Source organism: Pelodiscus sinensis, chromosome 3 (assembly GCF_052426305.1).
Source record: "Pelodiscus sinensis isolate ZL-2025 chromosome 3, ASM5242630v1, whole genome shotgun sequence".
Lineage (NCBI taxonomy): Eukaryota > Metazoa > Chordata > Testudines > Trionychidae > Pelodiscus > Pelodiscus sinensis.
In genome coordinates, this window is record NC_143054.1 from 197074060 (window position 1) to 197091692 (window position 17633).

The 17633-nt window shown below is 42.8% G+C and overlaps 1 protein-coding gene across 4 annotated transcripts in view; it reads left to right on the forward strand.

The window, feature by feature from the left end:
• Positions 1 to 17633, forward strand: part of RIN2 (Ras and Rab interactor 2) — a 128046-nt gene that overhangs the window by 88698 nt on the left and 21715 nt on the right. For all 4 annotated transcript variants that reach the window (XM_075925778.2, XM_075925779.2, XM_006118559.4 and 1 more), the window contains exons 5-8: positions 2158 to 2269; positions 4364 to 4436; positions 8728 to 8819; positions 11520 to 12650. In XM_075925778.2, coding sequence (XP_075781893.2) covers positions 2158 to 2269; positions 4364 to 4436; positions 8728 to 8819; positions 11520 to 12650 — 1408 coding nt within the window. The remainder of the gene's footprint in view (positions 1 to 2157; positions 2270 to 4363; positions 4437 to 8727; positions 8820 to 11519; positions 12651 to 17633) is intronic.

A 17633-nucleotide genomic window follows, 5' to 3' on the forward strand; every position in this document is an offset into this window, starting at 1 on the left:
AGTGAGAGAAAGCAGAGAACACCTCCCTTCTGCACCCGCTGCAAGCCTCCTGCTGGCTCAGCACAGAATGTCAGCCCCCGTTTTTGTAAGAGAAGGTTTCAGGATTTAGATTCCTGAGGGTAGTCGGTTCAGGACAGTAATGCCAGTTGTCAGAGTAACAGTGAAAAAGGGATCCTACTGCCTGGGAAGCAGATTTTTTAAATACTTTCTTCAATGTCCATACAATTAAATGTTCTTTAATATGTATAAATACAAAACATTCCCACTTTTAAAAACAAGTATTTAAGCCAGAAATATAGTAGAGTCCCTGTCATCCGACCTAAATGGGACCGACACATGGTCCCGACCATGGGACCGACACATCAGCTGTTCCGTTGCTCTCTAGGAGATGCTTCCAGGCAGGAGCGGCAGTAGCAGCAGCTTCTCCTAGAGAGCAAGGGAACAGCTGATGCTGCTCCTGCAGGGGACTCCCCATGTGGCCCTGGACCCAACCCCCCGGAGCGGAGCAGAGCAGCCACTCCTCATGTGGCCCTGGCCCCAGTCCCCCGGAGCAGAGCAGCTGCTCCTCACGTGGCCCCAGTCTCCTGGAGCAGAGCAACCATTCTCATATGGCCCTTGCTGCCCGAGCAACCCGAACAACTAAACCCCACATGGCCCCAAGCCTGGCCCCGACTGCCAGAGCAGCCTTTTCCCACGTGGCCCCAGCCCACTGGAGCAGAGCAGCTGCCACTTCCTCCTCCCCTTCCCCATCCGCCAGAGCAGCCAAGCCACTCGCCTTCCGGGTCCAGCAGGAAGGTGAGCGTTACTGTGCGGCTCTGGGAAGGAGGTGGGCGGGTTTAGAATTTGTGCACAGGTGCGCACTTTGGAGGGAACCCTGCCGCCCCCTAAGATTCACTCAGGGATGGATAACAAACATCATGCATAGGGCACAAGCTATGAATTTTTGTTTAGTGCCTGTGACCTGTTCATGACTTCTATTAAAAATGCCCACGACTAAAACAGAGCCTTAGTAATTAAGCATTGAAACAGCATACAGATAGATGCAGTGGGTACTCTGTCACTTTGTCTTTTAAAATGAAGATAGGATCTTTCTAAAAGATGTAGTTTAATTCCACGATTAAGTTAATGGATGTAAGAACACAAGTTAGTGATGAAGAGGAAGCTAGAAAGGTGGTGGAGGATAATCAGCTGAACATGAGCTCCCAGCGTGACCCTGTAGCCCAAAAAAAAAAAAAATTAATGCAACCCTGGGATGCACAAATGGGGGAATCTTGAATAGGTGTAGACAAGTTATTTTTCCTCTGTATTTGTCACTTTCGATAGCAGCCTTCAACTGCCTGAAGTGGGAGGTTCCAAAGAGGATGGAGAGAGGCTGTTCTCAGTAGTGACAGGTGACAGACTGAGGAGCAATGATCTCCAGTTGCAGTGTGGGAGGTCTAGGTTGGATATTAGGAAAAACTATTTCCTTGGGAGAGAGGTGAAGTACTGAAATGGTTTACCTAGGGAGGAGGTGGAATCTCCATCCCTAGAGGTTTTTAAGTCCCAGCTGGATAAAGCCCTGGCTGGGATGATTGAGTTGGGATTGGTCCTCCTTTGGGCAGGGGGTTGGACTCGATGACCTCCTGAGGTCTCTTCCAACCCTGTGATTGTATGACTACTTTTAGAATACTGTATCCAGGAACCTGCAGTTCAAGAATGAGTTGAGAAACTGGACAGGCTTTAGAGAAGAGCCACGAGAATCATTAAAGGATTCCAAAACATGCCTGTAGTGATAAGCTAAATAGATTTGAGCTCCGTGCAGCTACATGGAAAACCAATATTTAATAATAGTCTCTTCGATCTATCGGAAAAAGGTATAAAATGATCTAGTGGCTGGAAGTTGACTGTAGACTGGAACTGAGGTACACCTTTTGAATGGTGAGAGTAATTAACAATGGGAGAATTTACCAAAGGTCATGGTGGATGCTCCATCACTGACTACTTTTATATCAAGATTGGATGATTTTTGTAACAGCTCTGCTCTAGGAATTTTGAGAAAGTTCTGTGGCCTTTGTTATGCAGGAGGTCAGATTTAGATGGTTGTAATGACCTTAAAATCTTTGAAAAGCATCTGTTGCAAAGAAGTCTAAATTCTTACTTTATTCCCCCTCCTGATAGATCTTTCTGGTTAGGAAATCCACAAGAATGCAGAAGAAAGTCCTATCGCTCCGTGTTCCCAATGAATTTGGCTCTCGCCTCAAGGAATTCGCAATAAAAGAAAGCACGTATAGTAAGTCATGTGTTATGGAGATTTTAGTTATTTGCTGTACTGTATGGGCCAGATTCACTTTCCATCAGGGAAATCCAGTGTCTGGGTGCTAGGCTGAAAGCAGCAAATCAAGCAGGATTGGGGAAGAACAGTGCAAACTGTGTATAACCCCCTCTGCTGAGGGTTTGAAAGTTATCTGGGCAGACCTACACTAGTGGGGGAGAGGGTCGGGAATGTGTGGAACTAATTAAACAAGCTACATAAAACCCAGAAGTTCAGCACAACAGACCAGCGAGATGGAACTTCTTTACCAGAAAAACTTGGAAGGAGCAAAATGTGGGGCCGTTGGGCAGCCAAATGAAGGCAGCTTCTCTGGCATAAGTGTGGTTCAAAGTCTGCAATACTGCAGGAGGAGGATAAAGGGGACACTCCCATCTCCACCCATCCCATGGTTCATGGGGAGGAGACAGGGAGGGTGTGGAGGCTTCAGGTCTGAGGCTTTTCTCTCCCTCCTCCCCTCATCTCAGCTGGTGCCCCCACCCCTGTCCGTAGTGGTATGAAATGGTTTCTGCTTGCACCATTGTTAAAAACCATGTACCTAACTTGCTGTTAGCAAATAAGTAGTCACTCTGAAGTCAATTAAAACACTCGTGTGCTTAAAGTTAAGATGTGCATAAATACTATGCTAAATGGGGGGCTCAGTGCTTGTTATAGGCAGTCTCCACTTGTGAGGCGTCCATCAAACCCCACCAGAATTTAAATCTGTCCTTCCCGGATGATGCCATCGCTTCTGCTGGGTGACTTCTCTTCTGGCACATCTTTGCCATGGGCCCAAAGGAGAATTTGTGTTTGTTTCTCAGAACTAAGAGTAATTTTCACCAATTATAGGGTCAGAAATTTAACCCCATTGAGAGACATTTCTAATAATCTTTGGGTTTCATGTATTGCAAGTATTATTTGTTCCGTATCTTATTTACCAGAAATAAAACAATGGCGGGGTTCCAGTAAGCTTCAGAACAAAACTGTAGCAATTTCTGTGAAAAGAGAGAGTGAAAAAGAGTTCTAGGAAGAACTGCATATAAAAGCTGCTGCCTCAGATAATAGCACATTTTGAAAGCTGCAGATAGAACAAGGGGGTTATCTTAACATGTTCAAAACTGGAATTGAAATTTAGCAACAGAGTTTCAGCTAAGCTGCTGTCCTCAGGAATGATCTGTGAAGGAAAAGCTATCCGGACCTAAGCTTTCTACAGTGTCTGTTGGTAATTTGAGGTTTTTTCTTTTTTATGTTTATCCATTACCATTCCCTCGAGTCTTTATTTACATGGCTTCTTTACTAGAGTGACATTTGCTACTGACAGGAATGGCTGCTTCCGAGCTTGAAGTCAGTGGAGTTGCACTAGCTTGTATTTGTATATCTATGATCTGTAAATGTATATTGATATCAATACAGAATCATTTTGAAAATTACATTGTAAAGGTCTTTATTATTTCTGTGAATTTAAAGTAAGTGTTTGCATTTTTAGAAAAGTTTTAGTATCACTTTATTTTAAAAAATTATTTAGCTTAACAATTTGTAACAACTTTCACAAAGCATTAGGATGAATTGGTTGGAGAGCTGTATGAAAAGGGAAATGATTCATAGATTTGCCACCTCTCCTTATCAGTGGTTACTGGTGTTGCTGCTAATGTAATTGAGGCAAAAAAATTGGAAGGACGGGTGCCAAGAGAAAGGAAAGAAAAAGAGTTTTTTCATTGACATTTTTTGTCTATATTAGTACGATGAATAACACAAGGTCTCTGTTGTTGACTGGCTGTTCTGTTAGAAGTTGTGCAATTGTAATCTCTTTTGATTTAATTTTCCAAGGATTAGGACATGTTTGGAATGTAAAAACAAACCCACTGTCCACGCGATCAGTATGTTTACTAGAATGTTTTGACTGAAACACATGCTGTTCTGCACAGTTGGTTTTGATTAACTAAACAGCAGTTAGTTTGATGCTGTAAACTCCTTGCTACTTACACTGTGCAAAAGCCAGGTGTGTTTATATTAAGCCTGGTTTCTTGGGATATGCATGGGAAGACTGATCTGTTTTTTCATAATCTTTCTTTGCAGCCTTTTCTTTGGAAGGCTCTGGAATAAGTTTTGCTGATTTATTCAGGCTCATTGCTTTCTACTGTATTAGCAGGTAAGATTGTATTATGTTATGTTGTGAGTAGCGTTTGCTAGACCTTCCTTAAATTGAGTTACTGCCCGTAAAGATTTTCTGATTAAATACGATATAAATGGTCATCATCATCATCTTTAGCCAAGGGCAAGATTGGGTAGGGTTGACTTCCATTGATTTCTTGGCTTGGCTAATTACCTAGACTGCCTGCCACATCAAGTATAAGCCTAGTCTAGTATAAATATTGCTAATCGATAAATATTAACAGACTGTTTTGGAGGATAACTGGCTAAATAAGCGCATGAACTAGAGCTAAGAAAACAAAGAGTTCTTGTTACCCACTATCTTACATGGCATTGACTAACAAAGGATCAAAAGATGCTGATCTGAGCATGTCTCAGAACCTCTCTGATAATTTTTTTTCAGTGAACCACAAATCCCCACTTTTGCAGTTTATTGGGTGATCCTGCTTCTGTGGGTAGAGCCAGTGTAGGTGATGTCACGTATCCTGCATGCCTGGAGCAATCACATCACCTTTTGACCCTGCCTTGGGCATGGACTAAGACCTGAAATGCCTACCTGAAATGCCATTTCTGTTTTTCTTCCCTGATGGATGTGCTTATGCTGCTGTGATTGTGGGAAGATGGTGGGCTAATTCCTCCAGTGAGTGAAGACCTCGCCTGATTCAAACAGGAGAGTAACTTGTCAACTCCACCATCCCTCTTCAGTGTTGACTCTCGGGACAGCTGCTGCCAGGGGTTTTCAAACTGCAGGTTGCGACCCCGCACTGGGTGGTAGAATGTCAGGCACTGGGGCTGGTTGCTGCAGGGGGGTCAAGAGACCAGTGGGGGGGCTAAGGCAGCTACCTGCCTGTGCTGGCACTGCGCACTGCGCTGTGCCCCAGAAGTGGCTAGCAAAAGGCCTGGCTCCTAAGTAGGGGAGGGGAGAGCATCCAGGGCTCCGTGGTCTGCCCCTGCCCTGAGCACTAGCTCCACACTCCCATTGGCTGGGAACCTGCTGCCGGCTGCTTCTGGGGTGCAGCTTAGTCTGCGGTGCCAGGAGAGGCAGGAAGCTGTCTTAGCCCCCTACTGCTCCGCTGCCCCAGCCCTGACACCCCCACAAAGCTGGTTTCCCCTTCTACACCCCAAAGCTCTCCTCCTCAGCCCCACCCCAGGGCCCACACTCTAGTCAAATCATTTTGTGTTGGGGGCATCAACAATTTTCTGTAACTGGATCATGAGAAAAAAGTTTGCAAACCACTCCCCTAGGCATTGAGCTCGGCTGCAAGCAGAAAATAACCTATGCTGAGGAGTCTTTCGCTCTGTGCTCCCCCTCCCCCATCTTCATTGAGAAAGGGCTGGAGGAGGAGATGGGAGTCACTCTCTTCCCTTGCCACAAAGCAGCATTCACTTTAGGCTTCCTACGTGCCTGGTCTTGGTACTACAGAGGTGTGAGTCACCTGCCCTGGCCCCTCCTATTTAATCCCTAGCGTTTGCAAATGCACATGTCTCCCAGGGACATCACTTCCTTCCCCTGCCGCTGCTTTCTGCAGCTCCCAAGGCTGGGAACGGCAATATGCGGCAAATGGGAGTTTCAAGTGGCTGGACCTGCAGAAGCTCTAACCCCGGTTAACTGCGTCCTGCCCGTGGGCTGCTTATTGCCCACTGCTGGTAGAGATGCTCACAGTAAAGACCAGCTCGTTCATGTAGGTAACTGAACAGCACCTGACTGAGCCGGACTGGATCAAAACTGGCAACCTAGCAATGAAAGATCTTCTGTTTCATCCCCATTCAGACTCTGTTTAAAATACCATTTCTACAAAGTGGCTTTTAATTTTCCGTGTGGGGCTTTATATTAATTTTTCTTTGGAGTAAGGCTGAGCCTGAGTCTCCAGTTAAGGCCCAGCAGTTACATTGAAGTTCCTGGCAGAACAATTCTAAGGTGGATGCAAGACTGCACTGTCCGTACAACTGTATGCCAATTTTGCAGCCCTGCTTCTTCCCCTTCATGCAACGAAAGACAAAAGAGAAAACAGAAGGATGATGCAAAGCCAGACATAGCTGTAACTCTTCCAAATACCGCTACTGCACGTTTATAAGGACACGCTCATCTGAAGTCATTCTCAGGCAGCAGGAGCCAGTCCAGTTCTATTTCCTATCCTTCTTGAGGCTTTTGTCTTGGCATCGTCTGGACTGTTAGAATATGCACAGTTCTGGGGGGAGCTGTAGTGAGTGACTGTGACAGAGCAGCAGAGGGAACACACAGCATCACGTAGTGTCTCAAACAAAACACAGAATAGATTTTTGACTAGAATGGAGAATTAAAAAAACAAAGTTAGTGGAGCCAAAGTCCCACTGAAATTCAGTAGGATTTGGGGCCCTGATTTCCTGAGGCCCTTTTGAGAATCCCAGCTTGTGGGTGAAACCTATGTCTTCGTGAAATCAATTGAAATTTTGCCATAGCGATGAGAAGGGTCAGAATTTCACCCAATATATTTAGGAGACCTTCTACCCCAATTAAAATGGAGTTCAGATTTTGTCCCATGGAGATGTTGACAGTTTCCTTTCAATCGCTTGTTAGTGTTAGTTAGTGTGTCAACTTGCTCTGTATATTTTTTATTTTAATCGGTTTGGAGTTTGCTGTTACTGATTTTTGAGAGAGTAAACATAAAATATGGTAATTCAGTGATCAAAGAGCTGTTTGTGTTGCACCAGATGCTCAACGTGCTTACAATTTTGAAAATAAATTACCTCTATATTTGACACTAGGGATGTGAATGACTAGTCACTCTTCCCCTCCGCTGCCTCCATCAGAAAGAGAGGCAGCAAGGGGGGGATAAAAGGGGATACTTCAATGTGGCAGCCCTGCGTGGAGCCTGGGATCAGCTGGGGACTCCCTCACCAACCCCTGGCTCTGTGCGGCGCTGCCGCTTTGGAATTCCGTGTGGAGCTTGATGACAGACTCCCTACGGCATTTCAAAGCGGCAGCGCCACATGGAGCTCCGGGTTAGTGGAGTCCCCAGCTAACCCCTGGACTCCATGTGGCTCTTTCACCTTTGAAGTGTAGCAACAGCCCTAGGGCTGTTGCTACACTTCAAAGGTGGAAGTGCCCTATAGACTAATTGAATAGTCAGTCACTCAAAATTTAACATCCCTATTTGACACTAGCTGTAGCTAAATGTAAAATAGAAGTGTGTGTAGACATGGTTGCTACATGGCCAGTTCTTATTTGCTTACTCTCATTACATTAAGTACTTCTAATACAACTTTTATGATTTTCCAGACTCTGGGGTTTGTGAATCCATTGGTACCAACTATAAACAAGTGGGCAGAAAAGAGATAATGTATAAAATATTATAAATGCTTACACAAAGTACTTAGGCAAAGCAATTCTTAAGTCCTTGTTTTAAAAGGATTTATCCAGTGGATATGACTTGTAGTTCAGGCACAATCTCTGGAGTCCCATATGTAAAAACCCATTTATCATTTAATATCTATTGTATAGAAAAGAGATATGATGACAGTAGTGTGAAGGTAGCTGTATTTATTGGAATGAATATATGTTCGGACTAGATTTTCAAACTGGCAAAGTGGCTCTAATATATGAGCGTTTACAAGCATTTCTGTGTTTTCTGTCCTAAATCCTCATTCAGACTCATTTTAAAAACTGGAGATTAAATTGGAACAAAACTCAATTGTTGTTCACCAATAGAAATTTGGGGTAAATTGCTGATTTGGGCAGATGACTGTTTCAGTAATCAGATGTTTCAGAGCGGTAGCCATGTTAGTCTGGAACTGAAAAAAAGTAAAAAACACCGAATAGTCTTGCAACACCTTTGTGAGTAATAAAAAATGTCGATGGTATCATGAGCTTTCTTGGGTAGGCTCCTGATACCATCTACGTTTTTGTTAATTTCTAAGGTGCTGCAGGACACTTTGGTGGTTTGTTTGTTTGTTTGTTTGTTTGTTTGTTTGTTTTCTAGTAATCAGACACATGCTTGACAGACCAGTGGAAAAGCTACTGCTATATTAACTGTAAAAGAGGGTGGACAGGGAGAGTGAGTGTAGAAGAAAGAAACATTGAGGGCCTGGTTCTCATTTACACTAATGTCTTTTTATACTTGGACTTAAAGGATGGTTGATTACATTAAACTCACGTTATGGCTCCTTTAAACTGCCAGAGCAGTTCAAAGTGGTTTTGGTGTAAGTGTGAATCTGACTTGTAGTCATTGCACATGCTAGAAATAATGAAAAAATTAAAATATGGAAATAACCACAAAAATTTCCAATACTACTCTTTCTTTCAAAACAAGAGATGTCCTGCCATTCACCTTGAAATTGCCCCATGCTATTGCAGCAGCAAAGACAGAGGCCCAACTTGAAGACATTGCTCAGCTGGGACTGAGTAAGTATGATTATTTACATAGGGTTATTGCCCTGAATCATTGTAACCGTATCCATACTTGTGCAAAAAAAAAGTAAATTTGGCTCCATTCATTTTTTTTAAAAGAAGATTTTGTTAAGTGTAATAACAATTGTCCCACCCAGTAGCACTGGGTTACCTTCCTATCCTGCGGATGAGCCTCTGTGATTTGATTTGCTACATTGCTGCCTCCTATTTTCCAGCTAGCTGTGTGCACACTGTTCCACAGAACACCGCATGCTGATCCAAATCCTTTCTCATCATCCTGAGAGCAGGGTTTGGTGCAGCCCCACATGCATTGCAGGCTCGAACCCGTGCTACTGAAGGTGGGATGACAGTTATTGGCTTGTACAACATAGCTCTGAGTTTGGTAATTGCTGGAAAATTGTAAATGAAACTCATTCTGAGCAATCTCTGTACTTGGATTAGCACATGCTTATGTCTACAAAGCAATTTAGGACTTAACTGTTCAGAGGTGTGCTGATCCAAACACAAGTAAAACCACCTCTAAGTAAATGTATTCACATTGGTATGATGAGTATTTTCAAATGGGGTGGAGGAAGGAGCAGGGTCATGTCCCTAGAAACTGCATGTTCCACTGCTAAAACAAATATGGGCACATCCCAAAATGTGCCTTGAGCCTAAAGCAGAAGTGAAACCTGACAGAAATTGAATATTGGCCTGGTGTTGAGCAGATTTGCAGCAACCAAGCAGTGGTGCTCTCAGGTCTTTTATCTGCACGAGACACACAACAATAAATCTGTGTGAGAAAATGCTGGAGAGCTTGTGAACAATGGCATTTATACCTCCTTTGGCCAGACTCCTCTAGTACTTCTTGCCATCAGGTGTACAAGGGGCTGAGATTCCAACGACACCCCAACCCACCTCACCATGCCCTTGTTTGGGTGCACGCACCTGACGGACATCCCCACGAGAGCGTATGCTCTATAGCCTGGCTGCAGTCTTGTGCTTTTGACTTACCTCAGTGACCAGTTACTGGTGCAAAATTAAAACCCAGAGCCGCCTCAGAGGCTCATTGCTGAGTAAAATCCTGTGATGCTCGAGACGTGTTACAGTGCAAGTCATTGTACTAAGGAAGAGCACACAGAAGTTTACTGAGCCAAAGTCTGCTCTTGCGTAAATACACCAGATCTGGAAAGATGCTGAGTGCTTTCAACTTCCACTTACTTCAGATAGAATTAGTGTGCCTTTGCCTCAGTTTCCCATCTGTAAAATGGGGTTAATAGCATTTCACTGCCTCACAAGTGGTTGTGAGGGAAAAATTGAAGAACGTCTTGTTTACTCCTTCTCCGAACTGAAGAACTAGGGGCCGCCAAATGAAATTAATAAGAAGCAGGTTTAAAACATATAAAAGGCTGTATATCTTCACACAACCCACAGTCAACCTGTGCAACTCCTTTCCAGAACATGTTGTAAAGGTCAAGACACTAACAGGGTTCAAAAAAGAACTAGAAAAGTTCTTGGAGGGTCGGTCTATCAGTGGCTATTAGTCAGGATGGGCAGGAATGGTGTTCCTAGCCTCCCTTTGCCAGAAGCTGAGAATGAGTGACAGGATGGATTACTTAATGATTGCCTGCTCTGTTCCTTCCCTCTGAAACACCTGGCATTGATCACTGTTGAAAGACAGGATATGTGGCTAGGTGGACCTTTGGCTGTTCCAGTATGGCCATTCTTATGTTAAATCCATTTGTGTGTGAGACACTCCCCTGTGTGATCATAGGGGCCATATAAATATCTAAACAGTTTTTGAACATAGCTGTCAAGTTAGTGTCTGAATTTTTGTCTGATTATTTCATTTTTGTGCTAGGCAAGCTGAAGCATGTTGAACACCTGTAATATAGTTTGTAGGAGTCCATGGGATTGGTGAAGGAACTAGTGTCTGATTTCCATAGACTTTCTCAGATGTTTTACTGGGGCTATGAGGACACTGCAGTTATGATTTGTCAAGTTTGTACAGATTTTTTTCATACTTTTTGCTGATGGCCCTGCATATTCAATCTATTTATGTGCTGCTGATTATCTTAAAACCTCAAAGAAATTGTGTAATTACCAGTGCACAGCTGCAAGTTGAAACACTTAAAGACACGAATGCCTGATCAGCATGGCTAAAGATAGTATCTGGCAAGGAACAAAAACGGATTCCAACCTCGTGCATAGCTTTTTTTTTTTTTTTTTTTTTTTTTTTTTTTTTTTTTTTTTAACACCAAATGAAAATATAGTATTCCCCCCCAGATTCCAGGGGTCTAATCTTCTGTGTATGAGGTTAGTGCTCATTATCACAAGCTGAAAATCTGGCTCTTCTTTTTTAGTCAAGGTGCTGAATATTAGATCAGAGTCTATTTCAGTCTCAATACAGGAAGAATGGATACTTTATAGCAATCCTTTTTTCTGTATATCCCAATTTACTTGCAAATTTAGCTGCAAAGTCTCCTATGAAGATTCATATTGGCCAAGATATTTATAAACTCTGTAGACACATAGCTGCAGCCTACATGTTTAGCATTTAGTTTTGTCTGGCAGTGTTTTCTGAGGCTCATTTAAGAATTTTTTTTAAGCTTGCCTAAGTTTTCCATGCTTCAGCATTGTTCTATTGAGTTGAATGTTCTGAAAGCCATCTGCATAATATTTAAATGTTTATGTTAACACAATAATGATTTTCAGATTTTTGGAGTTCTCCGGCTAACAAGAGCCCCCCAAATCCTTCACCTCCCCGTAGGCCTCTGCCCTCAGACAATGCCTCCAAAGACTCACGTCAGCTCTGCCTTATAAATGGAGTGCATTCTATAAGAACCAGAACGCCTTCGGAGCTGGAGTGTAGCCAGACCAACGGAGCCTTGTGTTTTATTAATCCTCTCTTCTTAAAAGTGCACAGCCAGGATGTTAGTGGAAGTTTGAAAAGGCAGAGCCCAAGAACTCAAGATGTGAATGGCACAGAGAGGCCTCGCTCCCCCCCACCCAGACCTCCGCCACCTTCTATTAATAGCCTTCTCACAAGTCCGCAGCTCTCCAGGACTATAAAGCAGGCGAGCATGCCAGGAACAGTCAACCATAACAAACATAGGAACTTGGATTTGCTGCAGAAGAAACCAACCCCTATTCCGCCTCCGCGTCTGAAGAAGCAGGCTGTTTGCTTAGAAGGGGAAGGTAATGCAAAGACCTTGGAAGTAATTCGATCTAGTCATAACTCAGTGTGTGGGTCAGAAGCTGTTAGCATTCCAGGTGAAGCTCTGTGTGAGCAAAATTTAGCTGCTTGCAGAAAAACCTTGGCTGCAAACTCTGAGTCACAAGTACCGTGGAATGGAGGCAGGCAGAGACTGAGCGACATGAGCATTTCCACCTCCTCCTCTGACTCGCTGGACTTTGATCGGAGCATGCCGTTGTTTGGCTATGAAGGGGACACTAACAGCAGTCTGGAGGACTTTGAAGGGGAAAGTGACCAGGAAAGCATGGCACCCCCTTTGAAGCCCAAAAAGAAACGGCACAGTTCATTTGTTCTCCCCAAGATTGTGAAATCCCAGCTGAGGAAAGTAAGTGGAGTGTTCAGTTCCTTCATGACTCCCGAAAAGAGGATGATCAAGAAAATTGCAGAGATGTCCCAGGACAAGCGCACTTATTTTGGGTGCTTGGTGCAGGACTATGTCAGCTTTCTCCAGGAGAATAAGGAATGCCATGTTTCCAGTACTGACATGTTGCAGACAATTCGGCAGTTCATGACACAAGTGAAGAACTATTTGTCCCAAAGCTCTGAACTGGATCCCCCCATTGAATCACTGATTCCAGAAGACCAAATAGGTAAGAAAACATTGTGTGTCGTGTTTTACATGCCCTTAAAATAATATTCTGAATCTATGGTCTAAGTCTTTAAGCCAGATTTGCAGATACAAATTTTTCTAGCAAAATTCAAAACCACTTCTTCTGTTTTGTTTTTGTGCTTTTTTTAAGTAAAGCTTGATGCAAAAGTCCTGTATACCCGTGTTAAAGCGGGAACAGTTTCTGAAAAGTTTCCATTAAAATTATAATGGTGAATGCTGGACTTAATGTATAAGTGATAAACTTTTTTTTTTATAATTGTAGTGTTGAAATGTTACATTGGTAGGATATGCCCTGCAGTATTTCTCTGCGTTACATGGAAATATTTTTAGTATCTATTTTAAAAAGTATATACACGTGTACACCCCTCATATTTAATCATATATGGCAACCACAAAATTAAAATACATTATAAATGAGCAACAGATGGTGACATGGAGAGATTTCATAGCTTAGTATACAAATACTCTCTCATTCTTTATTGGCAACTTGCACTGTCTCCACTTGGTGGTGTGATACAAACAAGAGATTTTTATAAAAAGGGGAAGGAGATGCTAATCTCTGGATTTCTGTGCCCCTCTGTTGCATGTCTGTAAGTGTGTTATAAGTGTCTGAAAATGAATTTTATGTTTAGGTTCGCATTTTACTAACAGAAGGATTTATGTATGCACAAAAGTGAAATAGTTGGATGAATACACGTGTTTTACTAACAAACAATGACTTGTGTGTGTACAAAAGTGAACTAACATAAAAACTCTGAATGTCCCTTAGTCTTGATGTGTGTCAGCGGTTTTTGTAAAAGTTTGTAAGGCACATTTGAGGTTAACATCCTTGAGGGAGAAATACTTTCCTTGTGAGCTCATTTCAGTCATAATTTGCTTGTTTTCTCCCCTCACTTCAGTGTGCTAACAGTTTGGCTAGTGAATAATTCAGTGACTTTTAAAATTGGCATTTCTTTCTTTCACTGGCAATGATTAATGTTTTTGTTTTGAAATTTTGAAACTTATTGACTAAGAGGCGCTTTTGTCACTTTGTTAGTCAATGCTGCGGGAGAGAAGTTAACAAGTACTGCCAAGCAAATAATACACTCAGAAAAGTTTGTCCAGTAAAATCAAGAGTATTTAAAAGATTCTGATTGCTTTAGTTAGAAAAATAAAAGTATTGTGTGGACATTGTGTTGAGGTTTTGATCTATACAAATATTTGTTGAGTTTCTCCATAATCTTAGATGTTTGAGAGAGAAATACAGAGCCTCTTTTTTGTGATTTGATCAAGGTTTGATTTTCAACTTGCACTGTTCCTTGCAAAGGGTGTGGTTCAATCCAGCTGGTGGGGTCTCATAATAGCTTGCTAAAATGCTTGCCTTGAATGGCTCAGTAAATTATTGTAACCAAACTACATTGATTTTCTTCAGTGATAGAAAGTCTGACCTTCTTTGTGAAGGGTTTTTTTTTCTTCTAAATAATTGTTTTATTATGTGAGGAAGTTCAAGCAAACATGGAACTTGCATTTGAACAATCTGTTGTCTTCACCACTACTGGAGTCTGCAAATAACCACAGAAGAGTAGGAACATTAAATGTTGTTGACCTAAGCAGATAGTTATGTAGCAGACAGACTTAGTCATCCTACATAGCAGAACCTTTTACAATAGAACAAAGACCTGTCTAACCTCCCATCTAGTGTTTTATTTCACGACTTGGATACTGAATTGCAACCAGATTTGTGACTACACACAGTGTATTAATTCATAATTACTATTAAAGTTACATTGTGAGACAAAGGGCTGGACTAGTACGCACATAGGTCAACATAGGGCGGATTAAGTCAACCTAATTATGTCAGTATCTACACTACAGTCTTCCTCCCACCCATGTATGGGCTTGTTTTAGGGATAAAAACCTGTTTAATCAGTTACCTGGTTAAACAGGGAGAGGGGATGCTGGGGGGGGGGGGGGAGGAGGGGCTGGTGCAGCCTTCCCTTCCATGGGTGAGGGCTGCTCCCCCACCTGCGGCATGCTGCTCCTGCCAGACTGGGGTGCAGGGAGGTGGTATAATTCTGGGCTTAGTTAAGCCCAAAGTATTTAGGCATCAGAGTTCCAGTTTCTGAGAGTTCTGTTTAATTAGTTATGTGACCGTGTGTAGCTTTTCTCAGATTCCTGATCTCAAAACATACTGTAGGTCAGGGCTACTCAACTTTGGAAGCCCTGGGGGCCACAATGATACCCAGAGCACATGCCAAGGGCCGCAATTTAACCGCGGCTGCAAATCTATGCAAATAGCTTATTTCACAGGGATGGGCATGAATACAAAGATTAAGGCAAGACTACACAACACGCAGGCCCCATTTAAGTCAGTTCTGCTGATATTAATAAAATGCAACATTTACCCAGTTTCCACCCATATGACAGCACTTTCAATGAGCAATGACAGTTGAGCAATTTAACTACTAAAACACACATCAACCGAAGGCCATTGTATTGATTACTGCCTAAGCCTCAGCCCCAGCACAGACCTATTTCACCTCAGCCTCGCTGCCTGGCTCAGTCGACTATTTGATTAGTTGATTAATCTAATTTTAACATCCCTATTTCTGCCAAACCATCAAAAGAACATACACCAACCTTTCTAATTATTCCTGACAGATGTTACCTAATTTGAATTTTGTAGACTTTTGAAATAACAGCCTTCCCCTGGTTAAAAAAACGAACGAAGAAACAAAAAACAATATAGGCTCCTGTGCACTAGGACTCAGCAGAGAATGTGTGTATTCCTCTTTGGCCCCAGTTTGGAAATGATGGGGGAGCTTTGCAAAGGCATAAAAAGGAGTTAGGTGCCTCAGTTCCATGGGAGTTGGGGGCCTAGCTGTGGCTGCCTTTAGTGCCTTTGAAAGTCTCACTTCTAAATGTGGGAACTTCTTTTTTCTATTTTGTATTGCTAGGACAGTAAAAGTGGGTAAATAAATATACATTGTAAGGTGGAATTTCAAAGAGCCCAAAAGGATTTGGATAATTAAATTTCTATGGAGTTTAGGTTCCCAATATTTTAGGATGTTTTGAAAATACTCTCCTAACCCATTTCATGAGTCAGTAGAAACAAAACTGAATGCAAAGTGTTAAATCCATGTCTTATCTGTATACACACAAAATAGAAATCAAGACTGGTTTAGGAAAACCCAGGTTGAATTTAGAGTTCACTGGTGTTTGATGTTGGATACTATTTATGTTTCATCTTTGTGTCACCTGATAAAACAATAACCTGATTTCTTCTTCTGTACCTGCCCAAAAAAGATTAATGTGAATGATTAGTCAAAGCAGTTGGAGCTAGAAAGGATCTAAACTAAGAATGTTAAATTGTGGTTAATTTACTAGGCGAGTAGTCGATGGAATTTCCATCAACTACTCGACTAGTCAATAGGCACTTCTGCATTCCTTCTTTGAAATGTACCAGAGCCCTCGCTGGGGACACCGTGTGCAGCCCGTGGCCAGCGGGAAGTCCCGCTGACTCAGGGCTGCACACGGATGCCTGCTTAGAAATGCACAAGAGTGCCCAGCGGGGGCTTTTATGCATTTCAAAGCGGCAGCGCAGGGGGGATTCTGAGTTCCCCGCTGACCCCAGGCTCCATGCTGCGCTGCCCGTTTGAAATGCCACGCAGAGTTGAGATCGGCTGGCCGTGGGCTCCGCGTGGCATTTCCCCAGAACCCAGAGTCAGTTGTGCAGAGCCTGGGATCAGCTGTGAGATGCTACCCCTTTGAACACTGCACAGCTGAGTGCTGCCCTTTGAAGTACCTCCTCTTCCCCCTCCCCCCTTTGCTGCCTCTGTCTGATAGAGGCAGCGGGGGGGGGGGGGGGGGCAGAATCGACTAGACAGCTAGTCTTGAACATCCTTAATCTAAACAACTCAACAGCTCTAGCCTGACTCCCAAATTTAGGCCTATCCCAAGAAATTCCTGGATTAAATATAAACTGCCAATATTGAGTGGTGGGTTCTGGCACTTAGAGCTGTTCTGGGTGTGCTTTTTAAGGTTTGTATTGTTAAGCCTGTTAGTGTCAGGTGTGGAATTAGCTAGTCCCTTCATCCAGGGCCTCCTTTGTCACAGATAGTTCCAAGATTGAGAAATCGGAGGCCATGTTCTCTTGTGGTGAGAAATCAGAACTGAGACATGTGACATTTAGTTTCTTTTCCTAACTGTACCTCTAACTTGCTATGTGACTTTGAGCAATCACTTAATTCCCTGTCCTTCAGTTGCTCCTTTTTGTAAGAAGAGAATAATGATGTACACAGTGCCATTTAGTGTAATGTCTGTAAAGCTTCAACATACTCTCAGGAAAGCTGCGAAGGTAATGCCACCAAGGTAGTCCACTAAGCATAGGAAGCCTAGCGTTTCTGCACTAAACTGTATCTCTCTTGTGGCTGCATGTGGTATAGTCCCAAACTGCTGATGCATGCAGGATTTTGAGAAATCCCCAAATTAGCCTAACACAATATAGTCTGTAGCAGTTTCCATCCCCACTGTATCTAGAAAAGCTTTTTATTTTTGGTCTTCCAGCCTTTTCAAACCAAAGAGCCAAACTACTTCAAAATTCAGAACAAGTACTCAAAAGAGAGCTGTATAAGAATGCCCAGTTGCATGCCTGAAAATATACAACTTACTATTATCGATAATTGACATAATGATTAATAATAGTGTAAATGACACATACTCACAGACTTTATTTAATGGGACTTCTGCTGTTGCATCTTTTTGCACATTTCTTTGACGTTTATATCTTAAATAGTCAAATCCAGCTTCATGCACGCATTCAGGCTGTCTTTTGTCAGTCTTATGGCAGGGGACTGGGGATGTGGGCGTACAGAGTCTGGGGATGTATGAGTTTGAGGATGTGGGGTAAGAGGGGCTCAGAACAGGGGGTTCAGGTGTATGATGGGTTCAGGGTTGGTGCGTGGGAGGGTGCAGGAGTGTTATG